This window comes from Symphalangus syndactylus, chromosome 14, assembly GCF_028878055.3.
Source record: "Symphalangus syndactylus isolate Jambi chromosome 14, NHGRI_mSymSyn1-v2.1_pri, whole genome shotgun sequence".
Taxonomy (NCBI): domain Eukaryota; kingdom Metazoa; phylum Chordata; class Mammalia; order Primates; family Hylobatidae; genus Symphalangus; species Symphalangus syndactylus.
The window spans coordinates 14,085,374-14,099,588 of record NC_072436.2 but is presented as its reverse complement, the minus strand read 5'-3'; the positions used below and the strand labels follow the sequence as shown (position 1 = coordinate 14,099,588).

Below are 14,215 nucleotides of genomic sequence, written 5' to 3'. Positions count from 1 at the left end.
ACATTTCTCAAACCTCCCGCTGTGACTGCGAACTGGGCAGCTGGGCAGGCAGAGGTTCACATTTACAAAATACGGGGAGCATGCACGTTTGTTATTTGCTTTTAAGGCTGCGTGCAAATCCAGCGATGTGCCCCACTGAGTGCCCCTCCCCTGGGAGGTGCCCGCGTCCCAGAGCTTGTCTGAGCATCACTGCAGGGCCAGGCACGGCGGCTCTTACTTTCTACCCGTAGTTTCCTCTGCTCCATGATGTGGAGCTCCTTCTTGGACGCGTCCAGGGAGGCCAGCTGCTCCTCCTGCTCCTGTGTCACCTTGACCATCTCCTGCTGCAGGCGCAGCCAGGTCACCTGGGCCTGGACCACCTTGGCATTGTGCTCGTCGATCAGCTTGCTCAGCCTTTTGATTTCAAGCTCCAGGGGCCCCACTTCTTCCCCCTAGACGGGATATTCATCAAAAAGCAAAATTAGGGCTGGGCGCAGTAACTCACGCCTGTAATTCCAGCACTTTGGGAGGCTGAGGCGGGGGGATCACCCGAGGTCAGAAGTTCAAGACCAGCCTGGCCAACAGGGTGAAACCCCGTCTCTACCCAAAATACAAAAATTAGCCGGGTGTGCTGGTGCACGCTTGTGGTCCCAGCTACTTGGAAGGCTGAGGCAGGAGAATTGCTTGAACTCAGGAGGCAGACGTGCAGTGAGCGAGATGGCACCACTGCACTCCAGCCTGGGCAATAGAGCAAGACTCTGTCTCAAAAAAAAAAAAAGCAAAATTAGCCTTCTTGGGCTCAAAGGTCTTTGTGAGTGGGCCACAGAGGGCCTGGACCCCTGAGGTCACGAAACTAGACGAAGGCTGGGGGGCTAAAGTTAGCTCTCAGCAGGGCCGCAAGCCACAGACCCCGCTGGAGGAAATATGGCTAAGGGGCTCGGGAGTCCCCTCTAGCTTCCCCAAGGTGGATGCACCGGCAGGGTGGGTGGGGCCTCTGGAACCCAAAGGGGCTTTGAGAGTACAGGGATCTGGATGACGTATATGGCATCAGGCCTCAAACGCATTAGGCCACTTTTCTTAGAGCAGCAGAATATGTCGTGCTGGGTGAAAATTATTTGGAATTCAGACTTCAGTGGCCTTGAATAACATCTGATTGGACACAGCCGTGCCCATTCCTTTACATTTTACCTACGCTCCTTCTCACTATGGAAGCAGAGCCGTGTCACTGCCAGAGAGACCAACTGGCCACAAAGCCTGAATACTCTCTGGCCCTGTGCAGAAAAATATGACTTAAAGAGCTTGGCACATGTGCCATTTTGTCTGTAAAGCGGGTAGGGAAAGAGGCAGTTCTGTGCCTTCCAGGAGTTCATGTCTGACTGTGGGGGATCTGAGGGGGCTCTGCCCCGCCAGGTACCACAGTCAGCCGGGGACCGCGTCTCCCTGCCTGGGACCTCACCCCTAGCTCGGAGACCATCCGCTCCAGCTGCTTGTTGAGGAAGTTGATGAGCCCTTGCTTCCTCTCGATCAGGATCGTGCGCCGGGAGATCTCGCCCTGGCTTTTGCTGATGAGCTCGTTGACTTTCTTTACGTCCCGGTCCAGCTCCACCAGTGTCTTCCGGTGTGCGTCCAGCCTGCTGCTGGTGTGTGTGATGTCCAGGGTGGTCTGGGCAATGTCGCGGTCGATTTTGGAAAGATGTGTCATCTGAATAGATGAAAAGAAATACCTGTGAATATTGCCCCCACCAGAGGCCCAGGACGAGTTTGCTGATCCACCGTTCCCTGACAGTCGGGATGTTCCTCTGGAGAAATTCCAGACGCACAGTCAATGAGAGCAGGAGGCTGGATTTCTCGCCGTCTCGAGGACCCAGCAAGGGACCTACTTGTTGGAACCCAGATGTTGGCTTTTTACAGAAAAGAGAGATCATGGTATTAGCTTTTCTTATTGATGTGGTTTGGCTGTGTCCCCACTCACATCTCATCTTGAATTGTGTCCTCATAATCCCACGTGTCAAGGGAGGGACCCTGTGGGAGGTGACTGGATCATGGGGGCCGTTACCCCCATGCTGTTCTGGTGATAGTGAGTTCTCACGAGATCTGATGGTTTTGTGTGTTTGACAGTTCCTGCTTCACACACTCTCTCTCTCCTGCCGCCTTGTGAAGGAGGTGACTGCTTCGCTGTCTGCCATGATTGTAAGTTTCCTGAGGCCTCCCCAGCCATGTGGAACTGTCAGTCAACCAAACCTCTTTCCTTTATCAGTTATCCGGTCTTAGGTATTTCCTTACAGCAGTGTGAGAACAGAGTACCACACTTCTTAAATCGTAGCACACACATTGTGAGGAAATGTGAAAATACAGGCCAGGACAGAGGAGAACCCATTCAATTCTGACACAAGTTAGCTACCATTCCCATCTGAATCCATTTTTCCTTCCAGTCTTTTCTATATAACTCTCCGAAATAAAAATAGGATCACACCCTACACACTGGGTGCTAACCTGCTTTTTAATCTGATAACTCAGGTCTTATGTTCCCATGCTCTGTAAGTTATAATGGCTGTGCCATACTCTGTCACATTTGTAGCATAGTTTATGAAGCAAGAAGCAATCGTTAGACACTGGTTCCTCCATGGGTTCTGACCCCTCCTGCTGTCCGGCAGGTCTGAGCAGCCAGTGCTGGCCTTCTCTGTGAGCTCTTTGAAGGCATTAGACAGGCTTTGGATCCCTTCTGGCAACGGGGTTTTATCGAGAGGATGTTTGTGAGAATCAAGAGTGAGGCAGTGGCACTCACAGCTGCAATGGTGTGGCCAGAGCTGCTCTGGGAACAGGGAGATGCTGTCACCACCGGGACAGGGTCCTCTTCCCCAGGGCGTGGCTCTGACAGGTGGCCTGAGGCCCCGTGTCTGCCCTGACCACCCCTGCCCGTCAGCTCCTGCCACACAAGGCCTCGGCTCTCTCACGACTGTGGCTCCTGCCTACCCCAGACTCCTCAGGGCCATCTGAGAATTCTCCTCCCGCCACGACTGTGGGCTCCATGTCTCTCACCGGCCACCATGGGCGACTTCCCAGGAGACCCAACGTCCCCAGGTGGTGGAACCCAGACCCTGCCCACCTGGAGTGGAAGCTTCCAGCGCCTGGGGTTGTGTGGCAACGTCAGCTCGCAGCCTTCTCCTTTGCCAAGGTCACCCTGAGATCTGGGGCCCACAAGGACTCTCTGCCTCCCCCCTCCCCAACTGCCCTGCAGGGGCTGTGGCTCCCAGTCCCCTTCAGTCCCTCCCCCTGTCACAGCCAGGCCTGCCCCCGCCCCCCGCCACTCCACTCATGGCTGTTTGTGGTCCCTGTGGAGCCCACCCTGGCTCCCCCCAGGCATCTACACCATCCCTGGATTAACTGCCTAAACCCCATGGTTGACCCCAGCTCCACATGGGTGGTCCCGCCCATCCACACTTGGCTCCTCCTCCCAGATATGCCTCCCCACCCCACCTTCTATCAGCCCATGGGGCTTTTAGCAGTTCAAAAATCGCGTGGGGGTACTCTTTTCAACAGCTGGACTGGCCTCGGCTGGAAAATTATTGTAATAGACGAATTTGTTGGTCCAAGACTCTTTGCTGCCCTCTTCTGGAAACTGGCAGCAGAACATGTATGACCTATTGGGCTGCCCAGACAGGGGCCGGGCTGGGGCCTGGGGGCCTGGGGGCCTGGGGGCCTAGAGCCTGGGGATTGGGAACTGGACTTGGCTGTGTAGCAGCACGGCTGGATGGCCTCCTTCACACCCACCACGCCCTTCAGCTCTGCCTGGCCAGCTCCTCTCCCACCCCTCAGGAGGGCAAACTCAGCTGAGCTTGGCATCGGGAATCCGTCACCCTCCTCTGAGACTAAAATGGGGACTGTTGGGCAGGCCCCACTGCCAGGATGTGCCCTGGAAATGGTGGAGCCTGTGGTAGTCTCTGGGGGTCCTCCAAAGGGGCCTGCTTGAGGCAGGGTGGCGGGGAGGCGGTTACCCCTCGGGAAGAGGCAAAGAAAAAACAATTCAAGTAAGGAATTGTTTTTTTCTAAGGACATAAGTCCCCTCCACCTCCACCACAGGTGATAAAGGATAAAGCAAGATCCCAAGGGATGCGAATGTGAGCTCACAATCGGGGGTGCCCTGCCATGGACGTCGAAGTCACACTCCAGGCCCCCCCAGGGAAATCCGCCTTTGGCTGGCGGCTGGCCGTGCGGTGGCTCACGCCGGTAATCCCAGCACTTTCAGAGGCCGAGGCGGGTGGATCACAAGGTCAGGAGTTCGAGGACAGCCTTGCCAACATGGTGAAACCCCCCTCTCCACTAAAAATACAAAAATTAGCCAGGCATGGTGGTGCACGCCTGTAATTCCAGCTACTTGGGAGGCTGAGCAGGAGAACAGCTTGATTCCAGGAGGCGGAGGTTGCCGTGAGCCAAGATGGCACCACTGCACTCTAGCCCGGGCGACAAGAGCGAAACTCCATCTCAAAAAAATCAATAAATAACAACAAAATAAAATAAGATAAAATAAAAACTAGAAACCGCGTGAAGTGCCTAACAAGAGACTTAGTAAACAAAATATGTACATTTGTAGGATAAGATGTTATACAGAAATGAAAATTTAGGTTTTTGAAGAATATTTGGTGGCATGAGGAAATGTTATGTTGAATATGGTCAATACAGCAAAATGAAAAACTATACAAGTAGCCAAGATTCATTGGCTCCCATTCTCTCTGTGTCATAGTTCAGTGATATTAATCACAAGTGGATGCAGACGGACCTGGGGGCTGGACACAATGGCTCAGGCCCAGAATCCCAGGGCTTTGGGAGGCAAAGGTGGCAGGGCCACTTGAACCCGGGAGATTCAAGACTGCAGTGAGCTGTGATTGTGCCACAGCACTCCAGCCTGGGCGACAGAGTGAGACTCTGTGTCAAAAAAGGAAATACATAAATAAATAAGAAAAAGAAAATGGGCCTGAATCCAGTGTTGCGTAAGGTGTGTGCTTGTGTGTGTGTGTGTTTGTAGGACTTTGAGTGTGTGTGTTTGTAGGAGTTTGAGTGTATGTGTGTGTAGGAGTTTGTATGTTCGTGTGTGTTTGTAGGAGTTTGAGCGTATGTGTGTGTGTAGGAGTTTGTATGTTTGTGTGTGTATAGGAGTTTGAGTGTATGTGCGTGTGTGTGTGTTTGTGTGAGTTTGTGTTTGCTCGTGTGTGCATGGGGGCATGTGCAATTCCATGTGTGTTCGTGTGTACAAATGTGTTTGCATGTGTGAGAATGACTATGTGTGTGTTTGTGGGTGGGTGCAAATGTGTTTCTGTATTAAACATTTCCAGAAGGAAATTTACCAAATTAAAAAAAAAAAAGTTGCCTTTGGATGGTGGGCCTAGAGCTGTCTCATTTTCTTCTTTATGCCTTTCTGTATTTCTAGGTTTTCTTTTTTTCTTTTCTTTTTTTTTTTTTTTTTTGAGACGGAGTCTCGCTCTGTCACCTAGGCTGAAGTACAATGGCGTAATCTCAGCTCACTGCAATCTCTGCCTCCCAGGTTCAAGCGATTCTCCTGCCTCAGCCTCCTGAGTAGCTGGGATTATAAGCGCACACCACCACACCCGGCTAATTTTTTGTATTTTTAGCAGAGACAGGGTTTTGCCATGTTGGCCAGGCTGGTCTGGAACTCCTGACCTCAGGTGATCTGCCTGCTTCGGCCTCCCAAAGTGCTGGGATTACAGGCATGAGCCGCCGCACCCTGCCTATTTCTTTTTTTATTTTATTTTTTATTTTTTAATTTTTTAATTTCTTTTATTATTTTTATTTTTTTTATTATTATACTTTAGGTTTTAGGGTACATGTGCACAATGTGCAGGTTTGTTACATATGTATCCATGTGCCACGTTGATTTCCTGCACCCATTAACTCGTCATTTAGCATTAGGTATATCTCCTAATGCTGCCTATTTCAAAGTATTTTTTTTTTTTTTTTTTTGAGACGGAATCTTGCTCTGTCGCCCAGGCTGGAGTGCAGTGGCACAATCTTGGCTCACTGCAACCTCCGCCTCCCAGGTTCACGCCATTCTCCTGCCTCAGCCTCCCAAGTAGCTGGGACTACAGGCGCCCACCACCGCACCTGGCTAATTTTTGTATTTTTGGTAGAGATGGTGTTTCGCCATGTTGGCCAGGCTGGTCTTGAACTCTACCTCAAGTGATCTGCCTCCCTTGGCCTCCCAAAGTGCTGGGATTACAGGCATGAGCCACCACGCCTGGCCTGTTTCTAGGTTTTCTACAGTAAAAATGTATCACCCTTACAACCGGAACACCATGGAAGGGAGTGAGCACAGGAGGGCCCTCTGCTCACACTGACTCTGCCCTCTCTGCCCCCAGGACGCCTTTGCCCTCATATGCCCAGGCGGCAGGGGGCTTTGCACAGCCCCTCCCTGGGGCAGGGGCCTACCATGTTGGTCTTCTTCTTCTGCAGCCTCAGGATGAGCTGGTTGAAGTATTTGGTGGTCTTGTTGGAGGTCATGTGCTCCTGCAGCTTCTCCCGGATGGCAGTCTCCGTCTTCCGCCTGAGCTCTAGCTCACCCTGGATGGCTTGGCGGATGGCCTGCAACTCCTCCGTGAGTATCATTTGTTCCTGGAGAGGAGGAGCCACAGGATGGACGTGCCTGAAGAGGCACCACCGTGTGCCAGGTGTGACCTGTGGGGCGGGCCCGGCCTCACCAGCTGTTCCTGGCTGAGGGCATCCTCTGTGTCCTGCAGGGTGAGCCTGTAGGTGTTGAACTGGCTCTGCAGGGCCACCTGCTTGGTCAGGCACTGGGTGGTGAGCTTCTGCAGCAGTGCGGCTTCCGTCTCTGTCCGGTTCAGGATGCTCGCCAGCTTCTCGTTCTTTTCTTCCTCCTTCACGATGGATTTCTTATAGGCCTCAATCTCGCTGTCGATGGATTTGGCTTGATGCTGGCACTCTCTGCAGAAATGCAGCGGGGAGAGCCAGTTACGTGTGAGACATCAGAGAGCCAATGCGCAGAGCTGCGCCCTGCACGAGGGAGCTCACTAAGGCGAACTCAATGCACAGAGAAATAAATTAGGAAGCCAACTCTTATTTAATTATTTATTTATTTATTTATTTATTTATTTTTTGAGACAGAGTCTCACTCTGTAACCCAGGCTGGAGTACAGTGGTGCGATCATGGTTCACTGCAATCTCCACCTCCCGGGTTCAAACGAGTCTCATGCCTCAGCCTCTTGAGTGGCTGGGATTACAGGTGTGCGCCACCATGCCTGGCTAATTTTTAAACTCTTTTTGTAGAGATGGGGTTTCACCGTGTTGCCCAGGCTGGTCTCCAACTCCTGAGCTCAAGCAATGTGCCTGCCTCGGCCTCCCAACGTGCTGGGATTACAGGCCTGAGCCACTGCAACTAGCAGGAAACCAACTCTTTTAATAGCAGCCAAATCTTTAAAAAATTTTGTGTTAAAAATTTTTATGGATAGATTGGCACGTATTTGAGAGGCACATGCGATATTTTGACACAAGCATACAGCATGTCACGATCAAATCTGGGGAACTGGCCATCTATCACCTCACACATGATACTTCCTTTTGTGTTGAGAACATTCCAAATCTTCTCCTCTAGCTATTCAGAAATGTACACTAACTTACCGTGAACCGTAGTCACTGTGACGTGCTATCGAACACTGGGCCTCATTCCTTCTCCCTCACTGTATTTTTGTGCCCAATAGTCAAATCTTGACTCTTATTTTCAAATAGATCAAGAGAACTATTACCTATCGGAAGTCCAAGTTGACAACTCTTTTGTACTGTGATTACGGGGAGAAGGAACGTGACACATGGGTCAGACGTTGGGCTGGGGGTTCTCATCTGCCCATCTTCCTTAACCATGACAATAATCCTAGGAAGGAAATAGTCCAGCTTTACAGATGTGGCCACTGAGACTCAGAGCATTTCAATCACTAGCCCAAGGTCCGCAGGAAATGGCGGGGCTGAGGGAACACCAGGGCGCCCACTTCAAATTCTATTGTCTTTCCCCTCAGCATGCTGCGATGAGATACCTGTAATGTTTAACAACAAGCTCTAAAACACAGATATCAGATAATCAGATCGAAAATACTGATTCAAATAAAATAATCAGATTCAAATCTTGTATTTGTTGGAGTGCAGCAGCATGATCTTGGCTCACTGCAACCTCTGACTCCTGGGTTCAAGTCATTCTCACACCTCAGCATGAGGATTTGAATTTTGTGTGTGTGAGGCATGTTTTCCTGTTATTCTGAGATGTTCTGCTGTACTTTAAACATTCCTTTCACTCCTTTTCTCTTTTTTTTTTTTGAGACAGACTCTCATTCTGTTACCCAGGCTAGAGTGCAATGGCACGATCTCAGCTCACTGCAGCCTCAAGCCACCCAAGTAGCTGGGATTACAGGTGTGTGCCACCATGCCCGGCTAATTTTTGTAGAGATGGGGTTTCGCCATGTTGGCCAGGCTGGTCTCGAACTCCTGACCTCAAGTGATCCACCTGCCTCGGCCTCCCAAAGTGTTGGAATTACAGGTGTGAGCCACTGCACCTGGCCATCCAGTATCTTTTTTTTTTTTTTTTTTTTTGAGACAGAGTCTCGCTCTGCCACCCAGGCTGGAGTACAGTGGCGTGATCTTGACTGACTGCAACCTCCTGGGTTCCAGCGATTCTCATGCCTCAGCTGCCCGAGTAGCTGGGACCACAGGCGTGTGCCACCATGCCTGCCTAATTTTTTTTTTTTTTTTTTTTGTATTTTTAGTAGAGACAGGGTTTCGCCCTGTTGGCCAGGCTGGTCTTGAACTCCTGACCTCAAGTGATCCACCTGCCTCAGCTTCCCAAAGTGCTGGGATTACAGGCGTAAGCCACTGCACCCAGCAATCCAGTATCTATTTTTAATGTGTGTGGATATTTATTGATACACTGATGAGATCAGAAAAAGCCAAAAAACAGGAAAGGGCCTCATTATGGATCAATGAGGATGATTAAATTATGGCACAGGCATCATTTAGAACAGTGTGAAGAGAATTGAAAAGAACAACGGTGATTTCTGTGTGTTCTGAAATGGAATAACTCTAAGACACAGCACAAGAAAAACCAAGGTGCAGAGTGGGACACACTAAGCTGCCGTGGGTGATTTTTAAGTGGAGAGATAAACACCCGAGAATAATGCATATGTATGCACAAAATCTATCTGGAAAGGTCTTTATGAAACAGTAACAGGTTGCTTGGGAAGGAGAATTGAAAGACTGGGGATAGATGTGAGAAAAATATGGAAGGTATTATTCTAGTCCAAGAAGAAAGTACTTTTTGAATATTTGAATAAAAACTTATTCAGGCCGGGCGTGGTGGCTCATGCTTGTAATCCCAGCACTTTGGGAGGCCGAGGCGGGCGGATCACGAGGTCAGGAGATCGAGACCATCCTGGCTAACATGGTGAAACCCCGTCTCTACTAAAAATACAAAAAATTAGCTGGGCGTGGTGGCGGGTGCCTGTAGTCCCAGCTACTCGGGAGGCTGAGGCAGGAGAATGGCGTGAACCCGGGAGGCGGAGCTTGCAGTGAGCCGAGATCGCACCACTGCACTCCAGCCTGGGCGACAGAGCGAGACTCTGTCTCGAAAAAAAATAATAAAAAAAAAAAAAACAACTTATTCAAAGGATAAGACACTATCAATACAGAAAGGAAGCCTGGCCCACATGGCAAAACCCCATCTCTACTAAAAATACAAAAAAAAATTAGCCGGGCGTGGTGGTGTGTGCCTGTGTTCACAGCTACTTCGTAGACTGAGGCATGAGAATCACTTGAACCCAGGAGGCGGAGGTTGCAGTAAGCTGAGATTGTTCCACCGCACTCCAGCCCAGATGATAGAGCAAGACTCTGACTCAAAAAGAAAAAAAAAAAAAAAGATACTGATACTGGAGACATTTGCCATGTCCATGAAGCAGAAGATTTAATATTATTAAGGCCTCAATTCTCCTCAAACTGATCTATGGACTCAATGTAATTTCAGTCACATCCCAGAAGGCATTTTCCCCCCAGAAATTGACAAGCAAGTTTTAAAATTTAAACAGAAAACTAAAGGACCTAGAGTAACCAAAATAATTTTGTAAAACAACATCAAAGACTCAGACTATCTGATTTCAAGATTTTCCATAAAGCTCTAGTTAGAAAGACAATGTGGTATTGGTGAAAGAAAGACAAAAAGATCAACGGAACAGAATAGAGAGTCTGGAAACAGACACACACACACGATAAATTGATCTTTGACAAAGGTGTCACAGGATTTCAATAGGGAAAGGACAGTCTTTTCAACAAGCAGTGCTGGGACAATTAGAGAGAGACACACAGAACCTGAGCCTGGACCCCACTCATACCACAACAAAAGTGAACTTGAAATGGATCAGATGCCTAAATGCAAGACCTGGAAAACTTTAGCGGAAAACTTGGGAGAAAATTTTCGTGACCCCGTGACCCTTAGACATTTCTTTTTCTTTCCCCTTTTTTTTTTTTTTTTTTGAGACAGAGTCTCACTCTGTTGCCCAGGCTGGAGTGCAGTGGCGCAATCTTGGCTCACTGCAAGCTCTGCCTCCCGGGTTCATGGCATTCTCCTGCCTCACCCTCCCGCCTCACCCTCCCGAGTAGCTGGGATTACAGGCGCCCACCACCACACCCATCTAATTTTTTGTTTTTTAGTAGAGATGGGGTTTCTTTTTCTTTTTTTTTTTTTTTGAGACGGCGTCTTGCTCTGTCACCCAGGCTGGAGTGCAGTGGCGCAGTCTCGGCTCACTGCAAGCTCCGCCTTCCGGGTTCACGCCATTCTCCTGCCTCAGCCTCTCCGAGTAGCTGGGACTATAGGCTCCCGCCACCACGCCCGGCTAATTTTTTTGTATTTTTAGTAGAGACAGGGTTTCACCGTGGTCTTGATCTCCTGACCTCGTGATCCGCCCGCCTTGGCCTCCCAAAGTGCTGGGATTACAAGCGTGAGCCACCGCGCCCGGCCCGAGACGGGGTTTCACCGTGTTAGCCAGGATCCTCTCGATCTCCTGACCTCGTGATCCGCCCACCTTGGCCTCCCAAAGTGCTGGGGTTACAGGTGTGAGCCACACCGTGCCCAGCCTCACCCTTAGAGATTTCTTCGAGAAGACATAAAAAGCATGAATCAGGAAAAAAAAAATTTAATAAGTTGGACTTCACAAAAATTTAAAACTTTTGCTCTTCAAAAGACACTGTAAAGAGGTAAAAAAGACAAAGCCACAGACTGGGACAAAAATATTTTCAAAGCACACGTCTGACAACAGATGTCTCCAGAAGATATGAAGAACTCTTACAACTCAGTGATAAGCCACTCAGCGGAAAAATGAGCAGAAGTCGCTTCACCAGAGAAGGCACAGGAATAGCAAATAAGCCAGGGAAGAGATGCTCACCATCGCTAGTCATTAGGGACACGCAGGCTCAGACTGCAATGCGATGCACCACACATCTGCTAATGGCTATATTTGATGGCTAAAATTAGATGACTGATAATACCAAATGTTGGCGAGGACGTGGAACAACTGGGACTGTCATAAACTGCTGGAGAAAATGCAAATTGGAACGAGTCACTTGGGAAAACACCGCAGCAGCTGTTTTTTTGTTTGTTTTTGAGACAGAGTCTCGCTCTGTCACCCAGGCTGGAGTGCAGTGGTGCAATCTCGGCTCACTGCAACCTCCACCTACCAGGCTCAAGCGATTCTCCTGCCTCAGCCACCCAAGTAGCTGGGATTACAGGCATGCACCACCATACCCAGCTAATTTTTTTGTATTTTTGGGTAGAGATGGGGTTTTACCATGCTGCCCAGGCTGGTCTCAAACTCTTGAGCTCAAGTGATCCGCCTCAGCCTCCCAAAGTGCTGGGATTACAGGTGTGAGCCACTGCGGCCGGCAAGCATTTGTTATAAAGTAAAGTGTACGTTGAGCCAGAACCTTGGAGATACTGTGGGTTCAGTTGCAGGCCACCGCAATTAAGCAAGTATCACAGTAAAGCACATCACACAATCTTTTTTGGTTCCCCAGTGCATACAGAAGGTGCATACTTTATTACAGTCTATCAAGCATGCAATAGCGCCATGTCTAAAGAATGTACATACTTTAGGCTGGGCGCGGTGGCCCACACCTGTAATCCCAGCACTTAGGCTGAGGCAGGCAGATTACCTGAGGTCAGAAGTTCGAGACCAGCCTGGCCAACATGGTGAAACCCCGTTTCTACTAAAAATACCAGGTGTCGTGGTGGTCACCTGTAATCCCAGCTACTGAGGAGGCTGAGGTAGGAGAATCCCTTGAACCCAGGAGGCAGAAGTTGCAGTGAGCTGAGATCACACCACTGCACTCCAGCCTGGGTAATGGAATGAGACTCCATTTTAAAAAAGAAAAAAAGCAACAACTTTGTTGCTAAAAAATGCTAACAATCACCTGAGCACTTATCAAGTCATACTTGATAAAGTATGCTGGTAGAGGGTCTTGCATTGATGTTGCTGGCTGCTGACTGATTAGGGTGGCGGCTGCTGAAGGCTGGGGTGGCTGTGGCAATTTTTTTTTTTTTTTTTTTTTGAGACAGGCTCTGGCTCTGGCTCTGTCACCCAGGCCGGAGTGCAGTGGTGTGATCTTGGCTTATTGCGACCTCAGCCTCCTAGGCTCAAGCCACCTCCTTCCTCGGCCTCTCAAGTAGCTGGGACTACAAGTGCACACCACCACACCTGGCTAATTTTGGTATTTTTTTGTAGAAATGAGGTCTCACCATGTCTCCCGGGCTGGTCTCAAACTCCTGAGCTCAAGTGATCTGCCTGCCTTGGCCTCCGAAAGTGTTGGCATTACAGGTGTGAATCACCCCACCTGGACGGCAATTTCTTAAAATAAGACAATGGATTGACTCTTCCTGCCACATCCATTGCCACATGAATCGACTCTTCTTTTAGGAAAGATTTCTCTGTAGTATGTGATGCTGTTTGATGGGATTTTACCCACGCAAGACCTTCTTGCAAAACTGGAGTCAATCCTCTCAAACCCTGCTGCTGTTTTATCAACCAAGTTTATGGAATATTCTAAATTCCTTGTTAATTTCAACAATGCACATGGCATCTTCACAGGAGCAGATTCCACCTCAAGAAACTGCTTTCTTTGCTCATCCATAAGAACCGACTCCTCATCCATTAAAGTTTAATCATGTGAATGCAGCAATTCCATCCCATGTCAGCTCCACTTCTCATTCTAGCTCTTGCTGTTTCTACCACATCGGCAGTGACGTTCTGCGCTGAAGTCCTGAACCCTCAAAGCCATCCATAGGTGTTACAATCAACTTCTGTTAGTGTTGATATTAGGTTGGTGCAAAAGTAATTGCGGTTTTGCCATTAAAAGTGATATTTCGGGGCCGGGCACGGTGGCTCACGCCTGTAATCTCAGCACTTTGGGAGACCTCAGGGCAGATCACCTGAGGTCAAGAGTTCCAGACCAGCCTGGCTAACATGGTGAAACCCCGTCTCTACTAAAAATACAAAAATTAGCTGGATGTCTGGCCTCAGCAGCGACCACCCCTGCCTCCACCCTCTGAGCTTTGCATGTTCCACTAACCGGGGCGGGCGGCAGATGGAGGTGTCAGGCTGCTGGCGCCTCTGCAAGGGCAGAACACTAACCTGACCATGAGTGGGGACTTGTGGATCTGTCCCCAAAAAAAGCAATTCCAACCTTAAAAAAATAAAATTTGTTGGGCGTAGTGACGGGCGCCTGTAATCTTAGCTACTTGGGAGGCTGAGGCAGAATTGTTTGAACCTGGGAGGTGGAGTTTGCAGTGAGCTGAGATTGTGCCACTGCACTCCAGCCTGGGCGACAAAAGAGAAGTCCTACCTCAAAAAAAAAAAAAAAAAAAAGTAATATTTTGGGCCAGGCACGGTGGCTCATGCCTGTAATCCCAGCACTTTGGGAGGCTGAGGTGGCTCATGCCTGTAATCCCAGCACTTTGGGAGGCTGAGGTGAGCATATCACTTGAGGTTAGGAGTTCAAGACCAGCCTGGCCAACAGGGTTGAAACCCCATCTCTACTAAAAATATAAAAATTTAGCCAGGTGTGATGGTAGGGACCTGTAATCCTAGCTACTCAGAAGTCTGAGGCAAGAGAATTACTGGAATCCTGGAGGCAGAGACTGCAGTGAGCCAAGATCATACCACAGCACTCCAGCCCAGGCAAC

At 49.4% G+C, this 14,215-nt stretch overlaps 1 protein-coding gene across 2 annotated transcripts in view; it reads right to left on the bottom strand.

Annotated features, from left to right (window-relative positions):
* The window catches only part of CCDC40 (coiled-coil domain 40 molecular ruler complex subunit), a 66,906-nt gene that overhangs the window by 13,787 nt on the left and 38,904 nt on the right, over positions 1-14,215 (bottom strand). For both annotated transcript variants that reach the window (XM_055241492.2, XM_055241491.2), the window contains exons 11-14: positions 6,690-6,933; positions 6,421-6,603; positions 1,436-1,681; positions 218-431 (exon numbers count right to left, since the gene is read on the bottom strand). In XM_055241492.2, the coding sequence (XP_055097467.1) occupies positions 218-431; positions 1,436-1,681; positions 6,421-6,603; positions 6,690-6,933 (887 nt within the window). The remainder of the gene's footprint in view (positions 1-217; positions 432-1,435; positions 1,682-6,420; positions 6,604-6,689; positions 6,934-14,215) is intronic.